General features: G+C 46.8%; 1 protein-coding gene across 1 annotated transcript in view; it reads left to right on the top strand.

The window, feature by feature from the left end:
- Positions 1–23,510, top strand: part of LHX6 (LIM homeobox 6) — a 34,827-nt gene that overhangs the window by 8,008 nt on the left and 3,309 nt on the right. Inside the window, exons 4-8 of the mRNA XM_060270251.1 lie at positions 5,576–5,796; positions 18,275–18,375; positions 18,479–18,574; positions 19,967–20,141; positions 22,115–22,218. Coding sequence (XP_060126234.1) covers positions 5,576–5,796; positions 18,275–18,375; positions 18,479–18,574; positions 19,967–20,141; positions 22,115–22,218 — 697 coding nt within the window. The remainder of the gene's footprint in view (positions 1–5,575; positions 5,797–18,274; positions 18,376–18,478; positions 18,575–19,966; positions 20,142–22,114; positions 22,219–23,510) is intronic.

Below are 23,510 nucleotides of genomic sequence, written 5' to 3'. Positions count from 1 at the left end.
GACACAAACTGAGCTTGGCAAAGAGGTGAAAGGAGGTCTCTCTCTCTCTCTCTCTCTCTCTCTCTCCCTCCCTCCCTCCCTCCCTCCCTCCCTCCCTCCCTCCCTCCCTCCCTCCCTCTCTGAGAAAGCCTGTAATCAGAGGAGGAAATGTTATTTTTAGGACTATTCTGGGCACAGATGAATTGTGCTAACGAGACATAGAAAGCAAGGGAGGAGAATATTGAATTGGAAGATACATGTACCTATACAATGTTAGGTACATACTTTTTAAAATGCAGATGTGGGAAATCTGAGTCTCTGTGCGCGCGCTGAACAAAGCACCATGTTTTAGAAACAGCCACAAATAGATGTGAAGGCAGGAGTGTTTGAACCAGATTAGATCCACCCATGTATGCAGAGTGGAATACAAACTAATATTGAAGGCATGCATTGTGAGGGGGGAGGCATCAGTTGCTGCCTGATTAAAAATATGCCTTAATTATATGGATTTGACTATTCATGCACCACAGCCCTGTGAAGTAGGCTGGCATAAAAAATTCCTGCACCTCAGCTTGAGAAATCCTTCCCGTGGTGTGGGCTGCTGGCAGTTTCTCAGTAGGGAACGAAATGCATTTCAGAGCCTGCTTAAAGGGGGTGGTGGCTATGGGGCCTTCCAGATGTTGCTGGACTCCAGATGCCATCACTCGTAGCCATCAGCCATATGTTGACTGAGGTTGTTGGGAGTCCAACAACATCTGAGGGGCCACAGATTCCCCATCCCTTTTGTAAGGTCTGACACTAACAACAGGCAATGAGGCTCTCAGCACTTGACTTAAATATGAGTGGTTTAAATTACTGTAAGCACATTCCACTGGGGTTTGAAGCCTGAATGCAGATGGCAATTTAAACCTGAAAGGAGGAAGGCCTCCCCACTGGGGTTCAGTGGGGAGCACACTACGCACTGCCAGGGTTGCTGTTTGGATGTTTTTTTATTTGGCTGCACAAGCACTGCAGCCTTTGTGTCTTCACTTTCTTGCTGTGCAGTCAGGTCATTTTGGACTTGGGCTTAAGAGTCTTGGACACAGCCCTCCTCTTCCACCGTCCACGTGTGGCAAGTCAGGCTGGCCTGCTGCTCATTCTGCTGAGTGGGGCTCCCAGGCTACTTCCCCAAAGGGCTATCCTGAGAACACGGCTGCAAGTGTGTGTCTGAAGCTTGCTGTGGCTCAGAGAAATGATCTCAGGTCTTGCTGAGAATTCAATACAGATCTGAGCTGAGGCAAATGTTGATACAGTACAGCTAATGTTTTGTGTGTGATTCTAAATGTTACTTTGTTGCCTTGATAACTTTGCTTTTGTAGCACCTTCTTGTAACACCCACCAATTTAGTCCTTACGATATTTACTTACACCTCAAATTTAACTTACCGGTAAACATTTTTCAAAAGAGGTTTTTTAATTATTTGTTTTATTATTACATCCTGCTTTTCCTACACAAAGTTGTACATTTCTTTGTCTGAATGGGCAGGTGATATTATAAAAATCCAGTTTTAACTTAATAACTAAAAGCATGATCCAAAAGCTCTTGTTCATTGAAAGAATATCATTTTTAAAGGTCTGATGTATTACTGGAACAGGGGGCAGAAAAACTAGAGTTAAAACAATGTATGTAAACCTGCCCTCCCTGATTAAAATGTGCCTCCCCAAAATTAATGGGTAACAGTTGATTTATCTACCAAGTAAGTTGGAAAACGCTTTCAGTCACTACTCAAAGTGGTTGTGTAGAACAATATAAAAAAATTCCTTCAGTAGCACCTTAAAGACCAACTAAGTTTTTATTTTGGTATGAGCTTTCGTGTGCATGCACACTTCTTCAGATTGTTCTACACTTCTACACAGATTGTTCTGTGTAGAACAATGTAAGTGTTGCAGGTCTATTCAAAAATCATTTTTCTTCTCTCTGGTGCTGCTGGTGGGGACCCAAGCTTTCCCTGAGCCTGTTGCAGCAATGAAAAATTAATTAATACCGCTCCTTTGTTTGTACAACCATGCAAACAGAGTATCTCACAGCCAGCTTGCTGCATTCCCCATATGCAAGAAATTAGCACAGTCTTGGTTGTTCCTCCTCGCTTCCCTTGCTTCCCCCTCTTTCCAATTTGATTTCGAGACTCTTCAGACACAACTCCTCACTTGCATTTTTCAGATGCAGTTCTGCTCCGGTTGTCCGGAGCTGCATAAGAGCAATGGGGGACGGGGTCAGTGCTCCCAACTTGGGTGATGTTCCATGGGACCCACTTTATCTGCTTTGTGGCCAACAGTGCCGGTGAGGTTGGCTCAGAGTTTGCACGGGGTCCATCTCTGTGTTGGATATGAAGACGAGTGAGCTGATAGTGCCAAAAGTTGGCTGTAATCATTGGACCTGGCTCTTGGGAGCTTGATAGTCAAATGTTCTTTTGCTCCTAATCATTTGGAAATTGAAGAAAAGAACCAGGGCTTCATCCTTAATATGCTGAGTACTGCTTTAGCTCTACAAAGCCGCAGGAGGAGCAGTTAACCTCCAAACTCAGCCCTCAGCACCACTGCCACATTCCAGAGCTGGGAATGGCACAATTCTGTTGGGACAAAGTGGGTGCAAAGAGCCTGCAATGTGAAGCAAATGAGCCAAGGGCCATGCTGAGGAGACAGGCCTCACCTCTGCCCCATTCTTCCTCCCTCCTCACAGGGCAGGTATCTATTACAGTGGTTCTCAAACTTCTATTGCCTGTGGACCACTTGAAAATGGCTGGAGGTCTCAATAGACCAGGCATCCCCAAACTTTGGCCCTCCAGATGTTTTGGACTACAATTCCCATTATCCCTGAGCACTGGTCCTGTTAGCTAGGGATCATGGGAGTTGTAGGCCAAAATATCTGGAGGGCCGCAGTTTGGGGATGCCTGCAATAGACCATCTAAGCCACTGATAGCAAACTCGGCCCTCCAGCTGTTTTGGGACTACAACTCCCATCATCCCTAGCTAACAGGAGTAGTGGTCAGGGATGATGGGAATTGTAGTCCCAAAACAGCTGGAGGGCTGAGTTTGCTATCACTGTCTTAAGCCTTTTCCCTATCTTCTGCAAATCAAAGAACATGGAGTCCCCCAAGTATCAATATTGGGATCTGTGCATTTTAACTTGTTCATAAACCATCTAACGTTAGGTGTGAGCAGTGAGGTGGTCAAGTTCTGATGACACTAAATTGTTCAGGGTCAATAAAACAGAGCTCTGAAAGGAATGGGCAGTAAAACAGCAAATGCAATTCATTGTAAAACTGTGCAGTGTGATATATGTTGGCCCAAAACCACCTTAATTTCACATATATGCTCATGGGGTATGAATTGGTGGTGATGGACCAGGAACAAGATCTTGGGCTTGCTGTGGTTAGCTCAACGATGTCTGTCCAGTGTGTGGCAGCCATGAAAAACACAAATTATATGCTAGGGATCATTAGGAAAGGAATTGAAAATAAAACTGTTGATACCATAATGCTATTATACAAATCTATTTTGTGAGCAAATTTGGAATATTGTGTTCAGTTCTGGTCACTGCACTTCGAAAAGAAATAAAAAAGTTCCTTCCAGTAGCACCTTAGAGACCAACTAAGTTTGTCGTTGATATGAGCTTTTGTGTGCATGCACACTACTTCAGATACACATGCACACAAAAGCTCATACCAATGAAAAACTTAGTTGGTCTCTAAGGTGCTACTGGAAGGAATTTTTTTATTTTGTTTCGGCTACGGCAGACCAACATGGCTTACTGGCTGAGTTTCCCCAGCCACTCTGGGAGGCTTCCAACAGAACAGAACATTAAAATGCAATAATTTAGTAAACATGTCCTCTAAAAGTAAGAGGTGGCATGATAGAAGTTTATAAAATTATGCATGGAAGGGAGAAAGTAGACGGAGAAAAGTTTTTATCCCTCTCTTATAACACTAGAACTTGTGAGCATCCAATGAAATTGAATGTTGGAAGGTTCAGGAAGATAAAGGAAAGTCCTTCATGCAGCAGAGAGTTAAACCATGAAACCCCCTCCCCCAGGGCTGCTGACTTGGATGGCTTTAAAAGAGGATTGGACAAATTCATGGAGGAGGATAAGGCTATTGATGGCCACTAGCCAGGATGGCCATGCTCTGCTTCCACAGTTGGGGGCAGCAATGCTTCTGAATACCAGTTTCTGGAAAGCACAAGAGGGCCCATGTGCCCAGGTCCTGCTCCCCGGTTTCCTACCAGCATCTGGTTGGTCACTGTGAGATCAGGATGCTGGTCTAGATGGGCCACTGGCACTTCTTATGTTCTCATGTTCATCTGCAAGGAGGAAGGAAGCCTGCTCCCAGCCAGGATGACTCAAAGAATGAGCAAGACCACAGATGGGTCATGGGGGAATGGCCCCTTATCTTGCAAAGGGAGGTAGATTCCTCTGCCAGGAGAATGTTCTCAGTCCTTAGTATGGAACTGAAGGGGAAGCAATTGTCTGCACTAGGTTAGGAGTTAAGTTCCCTCAAGTGGAATTTTGAACTCCTGCCATGTTTTGGCTGGGAGGTGTATTTCCGCTGCACAGTGGAGAATGATCACCAGTGCAAGTCATGAGAAGCGATGCACAATCTGTGGCAAACCTGTATCCTGTTGTTGTTGTTGTTGTTGTTGTTGTTGTTACCTATATCCCACTTTTGTTGGACTTCGTTTCACAATGTCAGCCCCGACCAGCATGGCCAAGGATCAATCAAGGATAATGGGAGCTGTGGCTTGTCTACACCTGGGCAGCCACATGTTCCCCTTCCCTGGTCTACAGTATAAATGAGAGCTGCTTTAAGCAATCAACACTACCCACCTTTCACCCCAAGGAACCTTGGGAATTGTAGCATTTCAAAAAGCTATGATTCCCAATGCTATTTCCCAATGGCAGTGAAACAGTTTCAGGTGATATAGCATGAGTGCACTTTCTCTGGTTCCTCCAGGTGGATGTCATCTAGATCAGGCATCCCCAAACTGCGGCCCTCCAGATGTTTTGGCCTACAACTCCCATGATCCCTACCTAACAGGACCAGTGGTCAGGGATGATGGGAATTGTAGTCCAAAACATCTGGAGGAGGGCCAAAGTTTGGAGATGCCTATCTAGAGGAACAGGTGTGCTATATCTCTTTGTTGGACCAAGGTTTTGTTGCTACATTTTTTATTTGTTTGTTTGTTTGTTTATTGCATTTATATCCCTCCTTTTTCTCCAAGGAGCTCAAGGTAGCATACTTAATCGCCACAGCAACCCCGTGGGGGGTAGGTTAGGCTGAGAGGCAGTGGCTGGCCCAAGGTCACACCCAGTGAACTTCATGCCGAAGTAGGGATTCGAACCCTGGTCTCCCAGGTCCTAGTCTGGCACTCTGACCACTACTCCACACTGGCTTTTGATTCACTGTCCCAGGGGATTCACCTTCCTGAGGCTACTGTTTCAGCATTTCAGTCTGAAAGGGAGTGTGACCTATTAGGGCTGGTGGTATAGTACGAGAAGAGTGAGCAGGAGGCGACCCAAGGCACTGGCAGCTTCTTTACTCTGTGTTTCTCTCTCCTTGCAGTCGGTTTGGTACAAAATGCGCCCGTTGTGGGAGGCAGATCTATGCCAGCGACTGGGTCAGGAGAGCCCGCGGCAACGCCTACCACCTGGCCTGCTTTGCTTGCTTCTCCTGCAAACGGCAGCTGTCCACTGGAGAGGAGTTTGGCCTAGTGGAGGAGAAAGTCCTGTGCCGGATTCACTATGACACCATGATCGAGAACCTCAAGCGCGCAGCAGAGAATGGTAGGTGGAAACATACCCCCCCCACGGATGTCTGCTTTACTCCCTTTGTGAGACGGTAGGAGGTGTGATTCCTTCCCCTCGATCCTAAAATTGGCCTCCATGTGTTTCTAGGTGTTGAATGTTTTCCAGATACATGCTAGAAATTTGCCAGAAGTTTACCAAATACTTGATCTCTACATTTGTCACCTATTATTTTTTTTTGTTCCGTTATTTCATGCACGACAATATCTGATGGTCAGCATGTGATGGCATTCAGTATCTGACAAGGGTTGCCATTTTCAATTTGGCGCTTACTATTTATTATTTGTTGATTGCATTTATACCCTACCTTTCCTTCCAAGGGTCTCAAGGTGGTGCCCATGGTTCTTCCCCCCATTCTTCATGTAACCCCCCCCCACAGCCCTGCAAGGTAGGTTAGGCTGAGAGAGGCAGCGATTGACTGCAAGGTCACACCCAGTGTCCTTCATGGCCAAGTGGGGGTCTGTCCCAGGTCCAACTCTGGCACTCTGGCACATCTAGTCCAACCCCTGGCAATGCAGGAAATCTTCTTGCCCATTGTGGGGCTTCAACTCATGACCCTGAGGTTAACAGTCTCATGCTCTACTGGCTGAGCGATCCCAATGTAAGGCCTGGCTCAAAACATTTTGCCACCTGAGGCAAAGGACAAGATGGGAGGAACGGCTTCCTTCCAACAAACTCAGCTCTTGGGGAAACCAGCAATATCGCAAGTGCTCCTGTAAACGGAGGGCAAGGGAGAGGGAGGGGGTGGGGAGAGAAAGCAAGCACCTTCCTCCATGGAAGCTGCCACTGCCAAGATGATACTACCGTAAGTAAAAGGGGCCAGCAGCCCAATTCCTCCTGACCTACAGAGGCAGACAGAATGATATGGAAATAGTCAAGTCTGACAATTTTAGAAGATTTGTGAATATCCATTCCCGAGTTAGAACTATGAACACACAATTGAGCACCTGCCTGGTGAAAGGGGGCACCACTTCTGCCACCGCCAGAGAAACTGGGTGTTTCTGTGACAGACATTCCCTTGGAAATACAGTTGCAGTTGAAATTATTCAACTCCCATTGCAAATCAGGCGAAATTCAGCCGAAAATGCCACTTCACCTGGCTTCTCCAGTCTTACCATAAGTTGAATTTTCAGCTGAATTTTGGGGAACAATTTGAAGCATCTGTTGTACAGAGCTATCTGCATGGCTTGGGTGGGATTTGCTCCTTGCAAACAGTGGAAAGTTGAAGAATTTCAGTTGCAAGTGTAGCTGGGATTTTTAATCTGCTTCCAGAGCCAGCATTCTTTTGAGATGGGACGAGCAGCCTTCTTCCTCCCTGGAGCTCACACTTGCATGCCATCTGTGTGCCTGAATCCTACCCAGTGCCAGATTTACATATAAGCTAAACAGGCTATGGCTTAGGGCCCCACTCTCTTGGGGGCCCCTTAAAAATTTAAAGGGGAAAAACTGGATGTGCATTTCCAAAATATGAGATAAAAAACAAATAAAATAAAACCTACATACATTTAGAGCTTAATAATTATTTCACTATTAACATTCTTAATTGTATTCCACTATTAATATACTTCTTCTTAATTGTATTTCAGTTCAACAATTACTTTGATAAAATGCATATTTTGTTATGTGCAAATGGCTTGAGATACCTATTAGGTCCATCAATTACCATATATTCAAGACAAAAAACAGCGACAATTTGTTGTTGACAAAGGACAGCTGGACTGTGACATATAAAAGGCCCCATTACCTTCAGTAGCTGAGGGGCCTCATCTAACTTAAATCCGGCCCTGAGCCTACCAATGAGTCCCACTTGCGCTGCGACCAGTCAAATCAGTCTCTGGCAAACTGCAGGCAACCTCCCCTGGCCCGCAGCAAGGCTTTCCAATGGAAGTCCTTCATTTCTGAGACGCTCTGGTGAACACTGCAGAGGAGCCATCCTTCTCAACAGCTTCGAGTTGCAAACTCAGAAAGTGTCAGAATTGGGAGACATGCCTAGAGCCTCAGCTACCTCTGCTGTGGGACGGTTGCTACTAATTCATGCCACACTTTTAAAGGCACAGTATAAACATAGCATGATATTTATATGCTTGTCATAAAAAACACCAGAAGAGGAGCCATTTGTGGCATCAGACCAAAAGCCCATCTGGTCCGCCATCAAGTTTCCAACAGTGGCCAAACAGATGTGCATTCAGGAAGCCCAGAAGTGGGGCACAAAGGCCTACAACCCTCCTTATTGATTCCCTCCTACCAGCTGGCTTTCAGGGCTGTACCTGGAGCACATTTACCTGCAATGGCTAGCAGCCACTGATAGACCTCCTCCATGAACTTCTCTGGCCCACTTATAAAGCCATCTAAGGCAATGACCACGATCTAATATTGTTAATTATCCACTGTGTGGATTTATTTAGGTTGTTCTGATTTTTTTTGCCAACCCATTTCAGTAGACACCTCTGAGTTTAGGGTGGTAGCTGGCGTCTCCAGATAGGGCTTGAGAGTTCCCTGTCTGAATAACTACTGCTGACCTGTAGACAATACTGAACTAGATTGTTTGACGCAGTGTAAGAGGGATTCCTATTTTCTATGAAAGGTGAAGGGGAATGAATATATTTCTTTCTACACTATCAATAATTTTATTCACCTCTCTCATGCACTTCCTTTCAATTCCCCGCTAAATTAAAATACTCCAATCCTAGTAGCCCTTCCTCATAGGAGAGTTGCTCCAGCCCCTTGATCATTTTAGTTGCCCTCTGACAGCTTTACAAAACGGTTTTGAGAAAGGCAGCAAAAACATGACATTCCGAAATAAGCCACAGCACAATATTTCAGCATTTGAAATTATTTTCAACCCCTTTCTGACTGGCTCCTCAGAAGGGGAGTCATCTTTTCACAGTTGCTTGCCACACACCAAGTCAACATTTTCACCAAGCTACCATAGAATCATAGAACTGCAGATTTTGAAGGGACCCTAAGGGTCATCTAGTCCAACCCCCTGCAACGCAAGAATCACAGTTCAAGAATCCTTGGCAGATGTCCCTCCAACCTCTGCTTAAAAACCTCCAATGAAGGAGACCCCACCACTGAGGTTCCCAGTCATCATCAGCTCAGACTCTGTTGGTGCATAATATGTGAGGTTAGGGTTTGTGCATCAGCTGCTGTTTGCTTACATTGAACTCTCTTTTCCCTTTTTTTGCCCACCCACTCAATTCGGAAATACTCTTTTGGAGCTCCATGCAGATCTTTGGGGAACCCCACTGCTTGGCATCCTCCACTGCAACTGAGAACTACCCATTTATTCCTCCTCTCTTCTTCTCTGTTCTTTAATTAGTCACCCAACCAGAAGAGGACCTGTACTCTTATCCACTCTAGAACTCATGGACATCTAATGAAGGAAGGATAAAATAGTGTCCTCCTCATGCAAACAAACTATGGAACTCCCTCCCACAGGAGGCAGTGATGGCCACCGACTTGGATGTCTTTAAAAGAGGATTGGACAAGTTAACGGAGGAAGAGGAGGAGAGGGCTATCAAAGGCTACTAGCCATTTTTACTATGTCCTGCCTCCACAGTTGGAGGCAGCAATGCTTCTCAATACCAGATGCTAGAAACCACAGGAGGGGGAGGGTGTGGCTCTTGTGCTCAGGTCCTGCTTGCTGGTTTCGTACTGGGACATCTGCTTGGCCACTGTGAGAACAGGGTGCTGGACTAGATGGGGCCCCTGTGGCCTTATCCAGCAAGTTCTTCTTATATTCTTTTTGCCCAACATGGGGCTGGAACCCACAACCCTGAGATTGAGTTTCATGCTCTACCAACTGAGCTGTCAAACAGCTTCTGGCTCCCAATTGTTTAATGTGTAGCAACAACTAAGTGTGCTCTATCCTCCTTAAGGAGCAAATTGTCATGACCAGAATTGGATTTTTTTGTGAATGGATTGTTCCAGTTTAGTTTAGTTCCAGTACTGAAAACAAATTGCTAGGCTTAAAGTATGCTCTGAGGCATCCTGTTTTTTCATTCAAACTAATATGTCTTTTCCACTAGATCTTGAGTTTCTAGTAAAGAAAAATGCAAAGTAAGTCTGATAAGCCTAAAGCCTGCTTGCCCCTCTTCTACAGTGAAGATAAATGTAAATTCACTCATCTCCTCTGTCAACTCCTTATTATCTTTCAGTAAGACTTTCACATCTTTGTAAACAGTCGTCCCAGCTGCTCCCCTGCCTCTGATTTGCATACATTTTTTACTGTTTATAGCAATATACTCTTTAGATCTGGATTCTGTGCTTGGACACTAGATCTGTAGGTATTTGAAGTACACACAGCTGATATCTGTGTACAGTGGTACCTCTACTTACGAATAACTCTACTTACGAATATTTCTACTTACGAATGGAGCTCCATCCGCCATCTTGGATGCGGTTTAGATAGGCTTTTTTCTACTTACAAATTTTTAGATAGGATTGCTTTGACTTACGAATTTTTTCTCCCAATGCATTCCTATGGGATTCAACTTACAATTTTTTTTAGACTTACAAATGTGCATTCGGAACGCATTAAATTCGTAAGTAGAGGTACCACTGTATGTACAGAGCCTTGTGCTCAATGCAATGGATTTTCTAGCTTTCCCACTTCTCAGAAGTTGCCTTATTACCTCAACATTCATTTGTATCATCAAAGTATGTGCTTCTCCCTATTTGGACAAGACTTACACTTCCTAAAGCAAGCTCATTTGCCTTTTATAGCTTTATCGACCCTGCTTTTTAACCACTCTGGCATTCTTTTGGATTGGTTCCATCTTTCTTACCATAATCCACGGTGCACATTTCATCCAAGCTTCTATCATGGTGGTTTTAAATAACCACCAAGTGACCTCCTTGCCTCTTCCTTTTAACCAATCTTAACATTTATGATCTAGTTAGAGAGAGCAATGTTTTTTAACAAAGCATCTCACACCAGTCTTGGCCATGCCTTGTGATTGACAGCAATATCCATGGATGATTGTCTCACAACAAAGAGAGAACATGAACATGAGATGGTATGGTTGTGGATTGTGCAGAATTGCCTATGAATCTGTGGCTGCACAGAACCTGCTTATGCAGTCATTTCCAATTTGTGTGTGTGTGTGTGTGTGTGTGTGAACTTCATTAAGTAATCAAAATATTTTTCAACAAAACACAGAGGCAGGTGGTGACTTGCTATTATAGATAGTTGGATATGGCAGTGGAACATGAAGAGGTTAAATCGAAAGTAAGACAAGAAAATAATAATATTGTTCTTGCAGAATGGAGAGGACTAGTAATAATGGATATAGGTATGTAATCATTACCAAATGAAGCCAAATTTGGTGGGAACCTGCTGGTGATGACTTTGTTTTTTAATGTACATCAAAAACATCCACCACATGGCAGCAGAGTCAATTGGCTTGGCGATGTCTGGTGAAATACGCATTGAATGAGCCAGCGTTTCTGAAATTGAAATATGTAGGGTCTTCTGAAACGAAATATGAAGGGAAAAGTGTGACTTATTTCTCCATCGCTCGGTAACAATCTATCCACAGCCAACAAGCATTTAATAAGAGTTTTACATACCATAGTAGTTCTGCATCATCAACTTTGAATACAGTACTGATAATACGAACATAGAGCCTGTGTTCTGTTTGTTCTTAAATCATTATTAGAGGAGATTCTGTGCTGGATACAAGAACCCAACATCATATGGGGGACCAGATGTTTTGGGAATATGCACATGGGCTTCTCAGGACCCCCACATTTCCCTTCTTCAAGGCAGTGGATTTTCAGGTCTTTGAACAAAGGGGGAAAGAGAACAGCACTCAACGAGGGTCCCACGTGGTCCTCTTCAGCCCGGGTGCTTTCCTCCTCCTCCAAATTAATGTGTGTGTGATTCCCAAAAGATAAAACTTTGCCCAAGTGCTAAGAAGTTGTCTGATTTTTCTTTTCTGAGCAAACATGAGACTGGTGCGGGGGGGGGGGGGAGGCGTATGTAACAGGCCATCTTGGGCTGCAGATGGAAACGATTTCAGAGAAGGGGAGAGATCTCAAAACGAAAATAATCTGTGTTTCTGTTTACAAGGTTTAAGCGAGGAGATGAAAACAAAATCAAACCAAGATGCAGGAGTGAGCTGGGGAAGGGGGTGGGTGTCTGAGTCGCTCATTTGTGGCATGTCCTGGGCTAGTGTGGTCCAGCGGCTTGTTAGCGGCTTAGACTTGGACCCGGGTTCAGGCGCTTTCTGAGCTAGGGAAGCTTGCTGGGTGACCTTGCTCAAGCAAAAAGGGATCTGCCTTGACTTTCAACCTCTTGTTTGCAGAAGGGGGATCTGAGTGACAAAGAGTAAGGCTGTGCTCACAATCCTGTTTACTGGGCACGCAATTGGGTTTTTACTCTGCCTTCACACGACATTATAAATGCATCTGTATCCTGTACTTTGTTATGAGATGCTGCTATTTGATGCGGTTGGGTCTCAAATATTTGAAGGGCTGCCGCATGGAAGATGGAGCAAGCTTGTTTTCTGCTGCTCTGGAGGGTATGACCCAAACCAATGGATTGGAACAGCAAGAAAGGAGATTCTGACTAAACAATAGGAAGATTAGAGCTGTTCAAGAGTGGAACAGACTCCCTTGGAAGGTGGGGGACTCTCCTTCATTGGAGGTTTCTAAGCAAAGGTTGGATGCCCACCTGTCATGGATTCTTTAGGTGTGATTCCTGCATGCAGAGGATTGAGCTAGATCATGGGTAGGCAAACTAAGGCCCGGGGGCTGGATGCGGCCCAATCGTCTTCTAAATCCGGCCCGCGGATGGTCCAGGAATCAGCATGTTTTTGCATGGTTAGAATGTGTCCTTTTATTTAAAATGCATCTCTGGGTTATTTGTGGGGTATAGGAATTCGTTCATTTCCCCCCTCCAAAATATAGTCTGCCCCCCCCCAAGGTCTGAGGGACAGTGGACCGGCCCCCTGCTGAAAAAGTTTGCTGACCCCTGAGCTAGATGGCCCTCGAGGACCCCTTCTAACTATGTAGTTCTATGATTATGTAAATCAGCTTCACACCAATTGGAGTCCTGAAGCTGCTTCTAATCTATCTCTAGCCAAGGCGTGGAGACCCCTGCAGAGAGTAAAGGCATCCCCACCCATCAACACCACCCCTGGAATGTACACGAACAGTAATGATACTGACACTAAGGAGGCCATGCTGGTGTGAACAACTGAGGGGGAAAAGAGCATCAGAGGGACATGCAAGAATTTGCGCTCTAAGGCAGCTATTTGAACACACCCTACTAATGAGAGGTTGGTGCCATTCCCCTGAGTTTTGGGGATCAAATAGGTTTGGCACACAGGTCAGCATCAGGCCCTGGCTGTATAAATGGAGGCAGCTCTCCTATCTTGCCTAGTAGGGGCTGCCCCTTCCGTGACTGCTGCAGATGGTGACAGCAGTCACGAAATTAAAAGACGCCTGCTTCTCGGGAGAAAAGCAATGACAAACCTAGACAGCATCTTCAAAAGCAGAGACATCACCTTGCCGACAAAGGTCCGTATAGTTAAAGCTATGGTTTTCCCAGTAGTGATGTATGGAAGTGAGAGCTGGACCATAAAGAAGGCTGATCGCCGAAGAATTGATGCTTTTGAATTCTGGTGCTGGAAGAGACTCTTGAGAGTCCCATGGACTGCAAGAAGATCAAACCTCTCCATTCTGAAGGAAATCAGCCCTGAGTGCTCACTGGAAGGACAGATCCTGAAGCTGAGGCTCCAATACTTTGGCCACCTCACGAGAAGAGGAGACTCCCTGGAAAAGACCCTGATGTTGGGAAAGATGGAGGGCACAAGGAGAAGGGGACGACAGAGGATGAGATGGTTGGACAGTGTTCTCGAAGCTACGAACATGAGTTTGGCCAAACTGTGGGAGGCAGTGCAAGACAGGAGTGCCTGGCGTGCTATGGTCCGTGGGGTCACCAAGAGTCGGACACGACTAAACGACTAAACAACAACAGGGGCTGCCCCATAGCAAGCAACAAAGCTGCAGGCATCTTTTTCTTAGAGGTTGCCAGGTTCAGACATGATGAGAGTCACATACAGGGGCAAGGTGAGGCATTCCACTTGAATTCTGTGGTGGTTTAAGAACAGCAGATTGGCAAGAATTCAGATTATTTCCCTGCCATGGAGCAGGGTGGGTGTGTGCGTGTGTGGCCTGTTCTGTTTGGGTTTTCCCTCTTTTTGTCTCCTGCCATGTTTGGCCCAAAATGTCTGGTGGTGTAGAAATGACAAAGGTTTTGCTGGCCCCCATTTCTAGTAAACTCTGTCTTCTTAGACACTAATGATATTTGGGATACCCCCCCCCCAATTGAAATATATATTTTTTTGTTTTGGGGGTTGGGGGGGAGGGGAAGTTGGTTTGTTGTTTTTACTCCTGCTGAAGGACTAATGGGTAATTTCATCTGGGAGCTGGAAAGGAACTCCTTCTTTGCTTCAAAAGGGGATTCAATAAATCAAGGAGGACAGATGTCAGTGGCTATTATTAGGTATGGTGGCTAAATTGAACCTCCATGTCCAGACGCAGTCTGCCTCTGTATACTAGTGGCTGAGAAGCAACAGGGTGTGTGTGTGTGTGTGCTAATGCATTTGTGTCTGGCTTGTGTCTCTCTACTAATTTGTCTAATCCTCTTTTCAAGCAATCCAAGTTGTGTGGTCACCAGCAAGTTCCATAGTTTAACTGTGTGCTATGCGAAAAAGCAGGGACGTGGGTGGCGCTGTGGTCTAAACCACAGAGCATAGCTGTCAAGTTTTCCCTTTTCTCGCGAGGAAGCCTATTCAGCATAAGGGAATTTCCCTTAAAAAAAGGGAAAACTTGACAGCTATGCCACAGAGCCTAGGGATTGCCGATCAGAAGGTCTGCAGTTCGAATCCCCGCGATGGGATGAGCTCCCGTTGCTTGGTCCCTGCTCCTGCCAACCTAGCAGTTCAAAAGCACCTCAAAGTGCAACTAGATAAATAGGTACCACTACAGCGGGAAGGTAAATGGCATTTCCGTGTGTTGCTTTGGTTTGCCAGAAGCGGCTTAGGCAAGCTGACCACATGACCTGGAAAAACTGTCTGCGGACAAACGCTGGCTCCCTCACCCAATAAAGCGAGATGAGCGCTGCAACCCCAGAGGAGGAGTCCCTTTACTTTTACCTATGCGAAAAAGCACTTTCTGCCCCCAAACGCCCAGCATTCCATTCTATGGAACAGGCCATCCAGCTTGTTTCTAGTAATCTGAGAGACGGACAAAATGCATCTCTCAGTCCACTTTCCCCACCCTGTGCATAACTTTGTATACAAGCCTCAAATGTTGTTACTTTTCCTCATCGTGAGGAGTTGCTCTTCCGGTCCCTTGATAATTTTTGTTGCCCCCTTTTTTGTCCAACTCTACAATAGTCTTTTTTTTAGTATTCCAAGTTTTGTTGTGCCACAGATTAGTACAAAGCCCTGCCTGCATCACAACCCCCTCCCTGCTCCTCTGCTGGCTCAACTTGCTGAACTGAAGTCCCAACTTGATGCAGTCACTACTTTGGCATTCGTCTCTAGACATCTGAAGCAAAGCCCTCCCAGTTTCAAGGTGTCATTTGTGCCTCCCGCTGCCTGCCTCTCTGCCCAGGGTAGGCCCTGCCCTGCCCTCCCAGCCCTTCCTGTGGCTCAGGATGCCGATTCCCAGAAGAGGGAGATGTCAGCCTTGAGGGCAGATGGTGGGCAGAGGCCAGGTGGCAGCTGTGGGTGGGGTGTCCCTTCCTGCTTGCTCCAGGGAGGGGACACGAAAAGCATAAGCGGCAATTCCATTTGGCATGTACGTTTCCTCTGGGAATCACAAAGCGATTTCGCCTGTGTTGCGAGGCTTTTCTGGGGAATGGAAAATAAACACATGTTGCTGAATCTGAGCCCCATTAATCATCCCGCAACAACGAGTCAAACTGTTAAAAAGGAAGAAAATTCCTTCAACTGGGGCCAAGATAATCACATCCCAAATCTTGCCTCCAAACTGAATATCTCGGAGGGTGAGGGAATGCCTGGCCAAAGCTGCTGAAGGGTTCCCACAGTTGCTAGAGTCTCGTCTGCGGTAAGACTCGAGTCCCTGTCACCACTCAGAAGATATGGCTAAACATAGGAGTTAACCCTTGTGTGACCCTGGAGCTGGTGGCTGCAAGAGCCACAGAATAAATGTGCTCACTGTGGGCAAGGTGGTTTGAGCACATGACCTCCAAACCTGTCCTGACTGCGCTGGCTGCCAATCAGTTTCTGGGCCCAATCCAAAGTGATGGTTTTGACCTACAAAGCCTTAAACAGCTCAGGACCACAATACCTCAAGAACCGCTTCTCCACGTATGAACTGACCCAGACCCTACGATCATCATCTGAGACCCTTCTTGGTGTGCCTCCTCCATGAGAGGTCTGGAGGGTGGCGACATGAGAATGGGCCTTTTCTGCAGTGGCTCCCCACTTGTGGAATGCTCTCCCTAGGAAGGTTTGCCTGGCTCCTTTATTACAGATATTTAGTTGCCAAGCAAAAACATTCGTCTTCTCCCAGACCTTTGGCTAATTAAACAATCTATAGCCTTTTAAACAGTGTGTCTGTAGGAGTGGGGGGGGGTATTGTTTTTGCTTGTTACTGTGTTGTGTATTTTTGTCTGATCATCAGATAAAGGGTGGTATAAAAATGTTGTTGTTGTTGTTGTTGTTGTTGTTGTTGTTGTTGTTGTTGTTGTTGTTGTAGCAGCCCCCAATGTGACTTATGCCTGTGGGTTCTGAAACAGTGGCTTTCTCTCTCTTTTTGTGGGTGTCCTTGGCACAGAATATTCTTGAGCATCCTATGTGTGGACGGGCAGTTGTGGAATGCTAATCAACAGTGCAGCTTCTGTGAGGAAAGTGAAAGGTTGATCTGACCAGTGAAGGTGGAGGAACAATACAGAGCCTGCAAGGGATTATGAGCTGTTGGACATAAAAGAGGAGCTTAGTGACTAGGACCCCAGAGAAAGCATAAAGTTGAGGAGAGCTTGTGCTTGATAGCAGCTGATGTGGGGGTGCTGTGTTCTCGGCAACCCGCCATCTTGTCCTGAATATTGGGAAACGGGCCAACAATTTGAGCTGGACCTGGCTTTCATTAACAAACTGACGCTGGGTGGAAAAGAATCACCCATGCAGACTGGGGCAGCAAGGATATCCTTTCTCCACTTCTGTTTCTCTCATTAAAGCTGTTGTAGCTGCGATAGGGGAAAATGAGGAGGAAATGCCCAAATAAATGACTGGTGGGGTGCTGGTGGTGGAGGGGAGGGAACTGGATGGTCTAATTATCCTAGGTCTTTTAGGTGGTGGTAGGATCTGGTGATGACTGGCAAATTTGGGTGAGAATATGTGGTAGGTAGATATTCCACATATTCTCATCCAAATTTTCCAGCCATCACCTGCTCCAGATCCATCTATATATATATATATATATACCCATTTAGGGCTGTGGTTAAGAGTGTTGGACTAGGACCTGGAAGAGACCTGGGTTCAAATCCTCACTCAGCCATGGAGCTCACTCGGTGACCTTGGGGACCAGTCACTGTGTCTCAGCCCAACCTACCTCACAGGGTTGTTGTGGGGATTAAATGAGAAGGTAGGGACCATGTACACCACCTTAAGCTCCTTGGAGGAAAAAGGTAGAATATAAATGCAATAAAATATAAGAAGAAGAAAAAAAACAAATTATAAAACCACAATGGATCACCAGTACTTTGAAATGTGCCCAGAACAGTTAGCAGTGTAGGAGTTGGTAAAGATGCACACATTTCCCAATCAAGGGCCTAGTCCTCATGAACAAGCTCAGGCTGAGAGAAATGCTCGAAGGACACACATATAGCTTTGTCCAGGTACCTTAAAGCTTTTCAGACCCAGGACCCACTTTTAACCCAAACATGCATTTTGGGATCCACTTCTTAACATTTCACCATATAATTGCACAGTGGTAGTGCTCCTGTTGCCGCCTGCTTTATATCAGGTCTCAGCCCACTAGTGCAGTGGTTCCCAAAGTGGGCGGTGGGATTACCTGTGTGTGTGTGTGTGTGTGCGCACACACATGTGTGTGCTAAGACACAAGGGGGTGGCAGGGGGCACTGGAGGTGTAAATGACTATCAGACTTTGAAAAGCTGACATCACCGGATCAAGTTCATCCATTGTGCCGAATGACTTTGAATAAATGTGCAATTAATCATTACAGTTTTGACTTCTATTGTGTTATTATCTTCCTTACTTGGATTGTGCAAATGGCTATTCTGAAAAATGTTTTTTTGTAGGGTGCAGAAGGGGGGCACTGGGGATGAGCTTGTGGAACCGGGGGGGGGGGGAGGCCTTGAAAAGTTTGGGAACTCCTGTACTAGTGGGTCCTGACCCACCAGCTGAAGACCAGCGTTCAGTCAATACGCACCATTCACCCTTTGTTCTCTTGCAGGCAATGGCATTACACTGGAAGGGGCGGTCCCATCTGAGCAAGACAGCCAGCCAAAGCCAGCAAAGAGAGCGCGGACATCCTTCACAGCAGAGCAGCTACAGGTAGAGAGCCGGGTGGGCTCTCTCAAGAGTGGTAGTGGGATGCAGGAAGAGGAGGATGCTGGCATCATGCCTGGGTTACTCTTGAGTATTGTCCTCCTCTTAGGTCATGCAAGCACAATTCGCTCAGGACAACAACCCAGATGCGCAGACCCTTCAAAAGCTGGCAGACATGACAGGGCTGAGCAGGAGAGTGATTCAGGTGAGGTTCTGAGCGCAGCACTGGTGGCCAAAAGGACTTGCCCTCTGGGCCACCCAAACCACCCGTCTGCATCAGACCAAAAGATCCATCTAGCCGAGCTCCTTGGTCTCTTATGCCAACCCGCAGGATGCCTACGGAAGCTTTGCAACCAGGTGCTATGGGCATCTCAGACCCTGTTTTTTGTTTGGTTCCCTGAATTGTGGGTGGGTGGGGTGGTCGGGTGGGGTTTGCAAACATTCCACGGAGGTGACAGTCTCAGAATATTACCCAGAAACCGAGATGCTGTAAGGGAACCAAAAGGAGCAGGGTGGGGTGGAGGAAATTGCCCCTGCAGAGCATTGCAAAGGACTGTGGAAGGAAAAGGTACAGGGAAGCTAGCAGTTTCATAGGACCATAGAGTTGGAAGGAACCCAAAGGCCCATCTAGTCCAACCCCCTGCAATGCAGGTTTGAGGGAGAGCTAGTGCAAATGTTAAGGAAAAGCATGGAGTGCTTTCTTAATCATAAACTCTCAGGACTGGGAAATATTTTAATGCTTCCCATGGCAAGAACTGTTTGTGCAGAGGATTCTAGCATGGCAGGGGGGGGGCTTTCCCCCTAAAGAGCTAAGTTTCCAAATGCAGGGTGTGTGCATGTATTTTAAACAACAAGGGTGCATTCAAAAACATGACCCTCTCCAGCAGTATGAATAATGCCATTCCGGGTAAGCTGTACTGCAACCTTTCCCAAAATTCTGAATTGGCTTGAAGGGGGAGGGAGGGGAGACTGTAAAATACCCACGGAATGCTCTACTCAACAAACAAGGATGAAGGGCAGTGAAGGAGGAACGAGATGCTAAAATGTCTGATTTATTACTCACAAAATAATGTTGAATTGACTTGAGGTGGGTGTGCAGTAAGACACTCTGGCAATGGCTGTGGTGACTGTGGATGATACCCATTCTGAAACAGAGACATCACAGAAAGAGATGAACTCCCTGCCTGGGTTACTTCCTCTCTCCGGTAGCCTTGCTGTCATATGGCACTCCTGGGGGTGGGCTAGATGACTCTTTGGGCCCCTTCCAACTCTACAGTTCTATGATTCCATCTTGCAGACATCCTTTTTGCTACCAACCTGACTGCTCCCCAAGACCCCTCTTTTGCCCATCCATGGTATATATTTTTATGCAGACATCATGTTGCTTCTGTTTTCCTCTGATGTATTCTCAACCAGGGTGAAACCGAAGCACAAGGAGTGGTATTCAACTAAGTCTTACTAAGAGCAGACCTACTGGACTTAATGGGCCATGTTCATTGAATTCAACAGATCTACTCTCGAGTAAAACTTAGCAAGTTTTTTTTCTTTTAAATCAACACAGCTGTGGCTCCCTCTCAAAACGCCTCTTGCATTCCAGGTCTGGTTTCAGAACTGCAGAGCGCGCCATAAAAAGCACACGCCCCAACACACGGTGCCCCCATCTGGAGGCTCCCAGTCCCGCATCCCTTCGGTGTTGCCTGACGACATCCACTATTCCCCCTTCAGCACTCCTGAGCGGGCCAGGATGGTGACGCTCCACAGCTACATAGAAAGTAAGTGTTGACAGCCACGCTTAAAAACAGCGTAGCGGCTGAGAAAGCTGACGTAGCATGCATTAGGTTCAAGTCTCATCACTGCAAGGATAGCCAGGCAAACCCCCCACCCTCTCTCTCTCTTTCTCTCTCTCGGCCTCAATCCAGTTTGCATGATGGGGGTATCAGTACTGACCTATGCTGCAAGGTAGTGCAGGTGACACACCTGAAACATTAGGGCTGCAATCCTAAACACATGTGCTAGGGGGGTGGGTAACCTCCAGCCCCTGTTAGCCATGGCCTTATTTCACAGGGCGCTCAGATTCATTTCATATGGGTGGCAAGTACGGAAAAAGGGAGGGGAGAGAGAGGGAGAGGGAGAGGGAGAGGGAGGGAGGGAGAGAGAGAGAGAGAGAAAGAGCTGCCCCCTTCTGCCTCTGACCCCAGCCACCAGTGGACCCTAGGTCAGGCATAGGCAAACTCCGGCCCTCCAGATGTTTGGGACTTCAATTCCCACCACCCCTAGCTAACAGGACCAGTGGTCAGGGATGATGGGAATTGTAGTCCCAAACATCTGGAGGGCTATGCCTGCCCTAGGTCCTCACCAGTGTCAGCCTATGGTCCACAACCCCCAACAGATTGATTTATTTTAGCCCATATATCTATACTACTTAATACATAAAATATCTCTAAGCTGCTGGAAGATTCAGGATGGATAAAAGAAAGGACTCCTTTGCACAGCGCATAGTCCAACTGCGGAACTCCCTCCCACAGGAGGCAGTGGTGGCCACTAACCTGGAAGGCTTTAAAAGAGGATCAGGCAGATTCGTGGAGGAGGAGGAGAGGACTGTCAACGGTTACTAGCCGTCATGGCTTGGCTCAGCCTCCACAGGAGGGGAGAAAGTGCTCTTGTGCTCGGGCCCTGCTTGCAGACTTCCCACAGGCATCTGGGTGGCCACTGTGAGAACAGGAGGCTGGACTAGAGGGGCCCACTTTGGCCTGATCCATCGGGGCTCTCCTTAGGTTCTTACATGGTGGTATCAGTACTGTAGCTCCTTCTTCTGACAGCCTCTTGGCTCTCACTCATGGGTCACATCTCTTGGCAAAGAGGGTCTCCTCAACCTGCTGAGCTCACTCCAAAGAGAGTGTGAATCTTGAGAGAGAAAAAGATTATCCACCCCTAGACTAGGTAAGGAGCCCCACTGAATAAATTGGGATGGAGTTGTGAAGAAGTGTACAGACGATTATTGTGATCCAAGGTGTTGAGTGACCAAGAATCTCTCCATGAAACAAACCAACTGACCCTGTCAAAAGGATGGAATTTAAATGTGGAGGGAGGTGCCTTTCCTGAGGATGAATCCCCCCCAATTTGCTTCTTGGGTTTCCATAAGGCTTGCGTTGCTCCTCACAGAGATCTGAAATCCTGCTCCAGTCTCACACAACTAAGCACAGGTGCAACTCAAGGGGCTCTCTGTTACCTGCCTTTCATGACCTCTCACATGTGGCAGCTGCAGTGGGGCCATCCTTGTGTCTTTGGGACACTGCACATGTGCGCAATGGTGTGGGGAGATAGCATCAGCTGGGACTGGAGTACCAGTTACCAGAACATGCAGCAGATTGAGGTACTGAGGTGGGTGGTGGGTGGGAAAGATCACTTGCAGAGACTCAAGTTTGGCTACTGTAACCCTATTTGGTGCACAAATACAGGGTGAGTCTTTTAAAAGGGGCTTTTAAAAGACTCACCCAGTACTTTGAGATAAATATTTTGGGAGAATTGGGATACTAACCTTCCGAGAACAGAATACTTCACAGTGTCTTCTTGCTTTCTCCTTAAAACCAATATTTTTGTAACTGGTGTTTCTCATGCCCTGTGACTTCCTCTCCTTGCCCTCCACTTGTGAAGCCAAGGGGCACGAAACTCTCAAAAGCACACCAGCAATACTTTTTGTTTGATCACAAAAGAATAAGGCTCGAAGCTGCCGTCTCATTCACAGGTCAGGTACAGTGTGGACAGATGCATTGCCGCCTCCCTTATGCTGCCCCTCCTGTGCACCTCAAAGCTGACATGGAAGGACCCCTATCGAGTCGGGGGGAGAAGGTAAAGGTGGTCTCACTTATGCAATAACCAGTGCTGCTTCCACAGCTCCCATCCCACTGCCCCACCTCCACAATTTCACAACACTATTCCCACAAAACCTGAAGCCGATGCAAAAGAGCCACCCAGTCTAGCTAGAGCAGTGATAGCCAAACTCGGCCCCCCAGCTGTTTTGGGACTACAATTCCCATCATCCGTGACCACGGGTACAGTTTCTTTTTGGATGGGGATGAATCCATAGCTTGGAACTGGGGATTATGCTTTGTATGCAGGTCACTGGTTCAGTCTCTAAGATATTGGGTAGCAGGACTGAGGAAGACCTCATTAGCTGAAACCTTGGGAGAGCGGTTGTCAATTGGAGTAAGAGGTCCTGGGCTTGGTGGAGCAATGGCCTGACTTAGTTTGTTCTGAGCTGCTCACTTCCTTGCCAAGGGGTGAGAAGCTCCAAGAGACAACACCAAATATTCCAAGACTTATGGAATATTTGCAACTCTTGCTTTATTTTCAGATACACAAGCAGAGCACAAGTGGAGGCAAACAGCTGGTGCCTCCTGCAATGTGGTAGATCAGCTTCCTTGCATACAATCCCCAAGGGCAGAGACCTTGAACCCCCACCCCCACCCCTGCAGCCTTCAAGAAGCTCTAAGCTTTGCTTCTTGTCGCCTCTACACGCAGTCAGACGTGTGGCTCACAGCATATTTCTTTCCACATTTCATAGAATTGTAAGTTGGAAGGGACCCCCAAGGGTCATCTAATCCAACCCCTTCTATATATGAAAGCCTACCAGACTGCATCTTACTTCAACACTGGTGATGAGACAGCACTGCCATACTAAGGGCAGAAAGGTACTGGGAAGGGGAGAGAGAGGGGGAAAGGGCAGGCCTGCAAGAGGTACACAGTTCTGCCCTCTAACCCATCACTGTCTGAGGCCACTGCCTCGTGGCTGGGCTTCCCCCCTGCAAGCTGGCGTGGTGTCACCTTTCCCACGCGCAGCCAATCTCACATATACTGTATTCCCAACCATCTCCCTGCTATCATCCAGGGCTACTATTTGACAACTTGCCTAAAAGAGGAGTGGTTGGACAGCACAGTATATTCACTTGGAGCCCCTCAACCAGTCTGGCACCTGCCTTTCTTTAAGAGGAAGAGATGAGGCAGGGGGAGGCATTGCTGACAAGAAGCCTAGAGGGCTCAGGGTGATGCTGGGGAGGTCCGTATAAGTCTTGAGAGGCTCAGGGGCACAAAGTGATCCTCTGTTGGTGAAAGAGGCACTGTAGACTGGGGTCTGTGTTGTT

This window comes from Zootoca vivipara, chromosome Z, assembly GCF_963506605.1.
Source record: "Zootoca vivipara chromosome Z, rZooViv1.1, whole genome shotgun sequence".
NCBI classification, from domain to species: Eukaryota; Metazoa; Chordata; class Lepidosauria; order Squamata; family Lacertidae; genus Zootoca; species Zootoca vivipara.
This window is presented reverse-complemented; position numbering and strand designations above follow the sequence as displayed.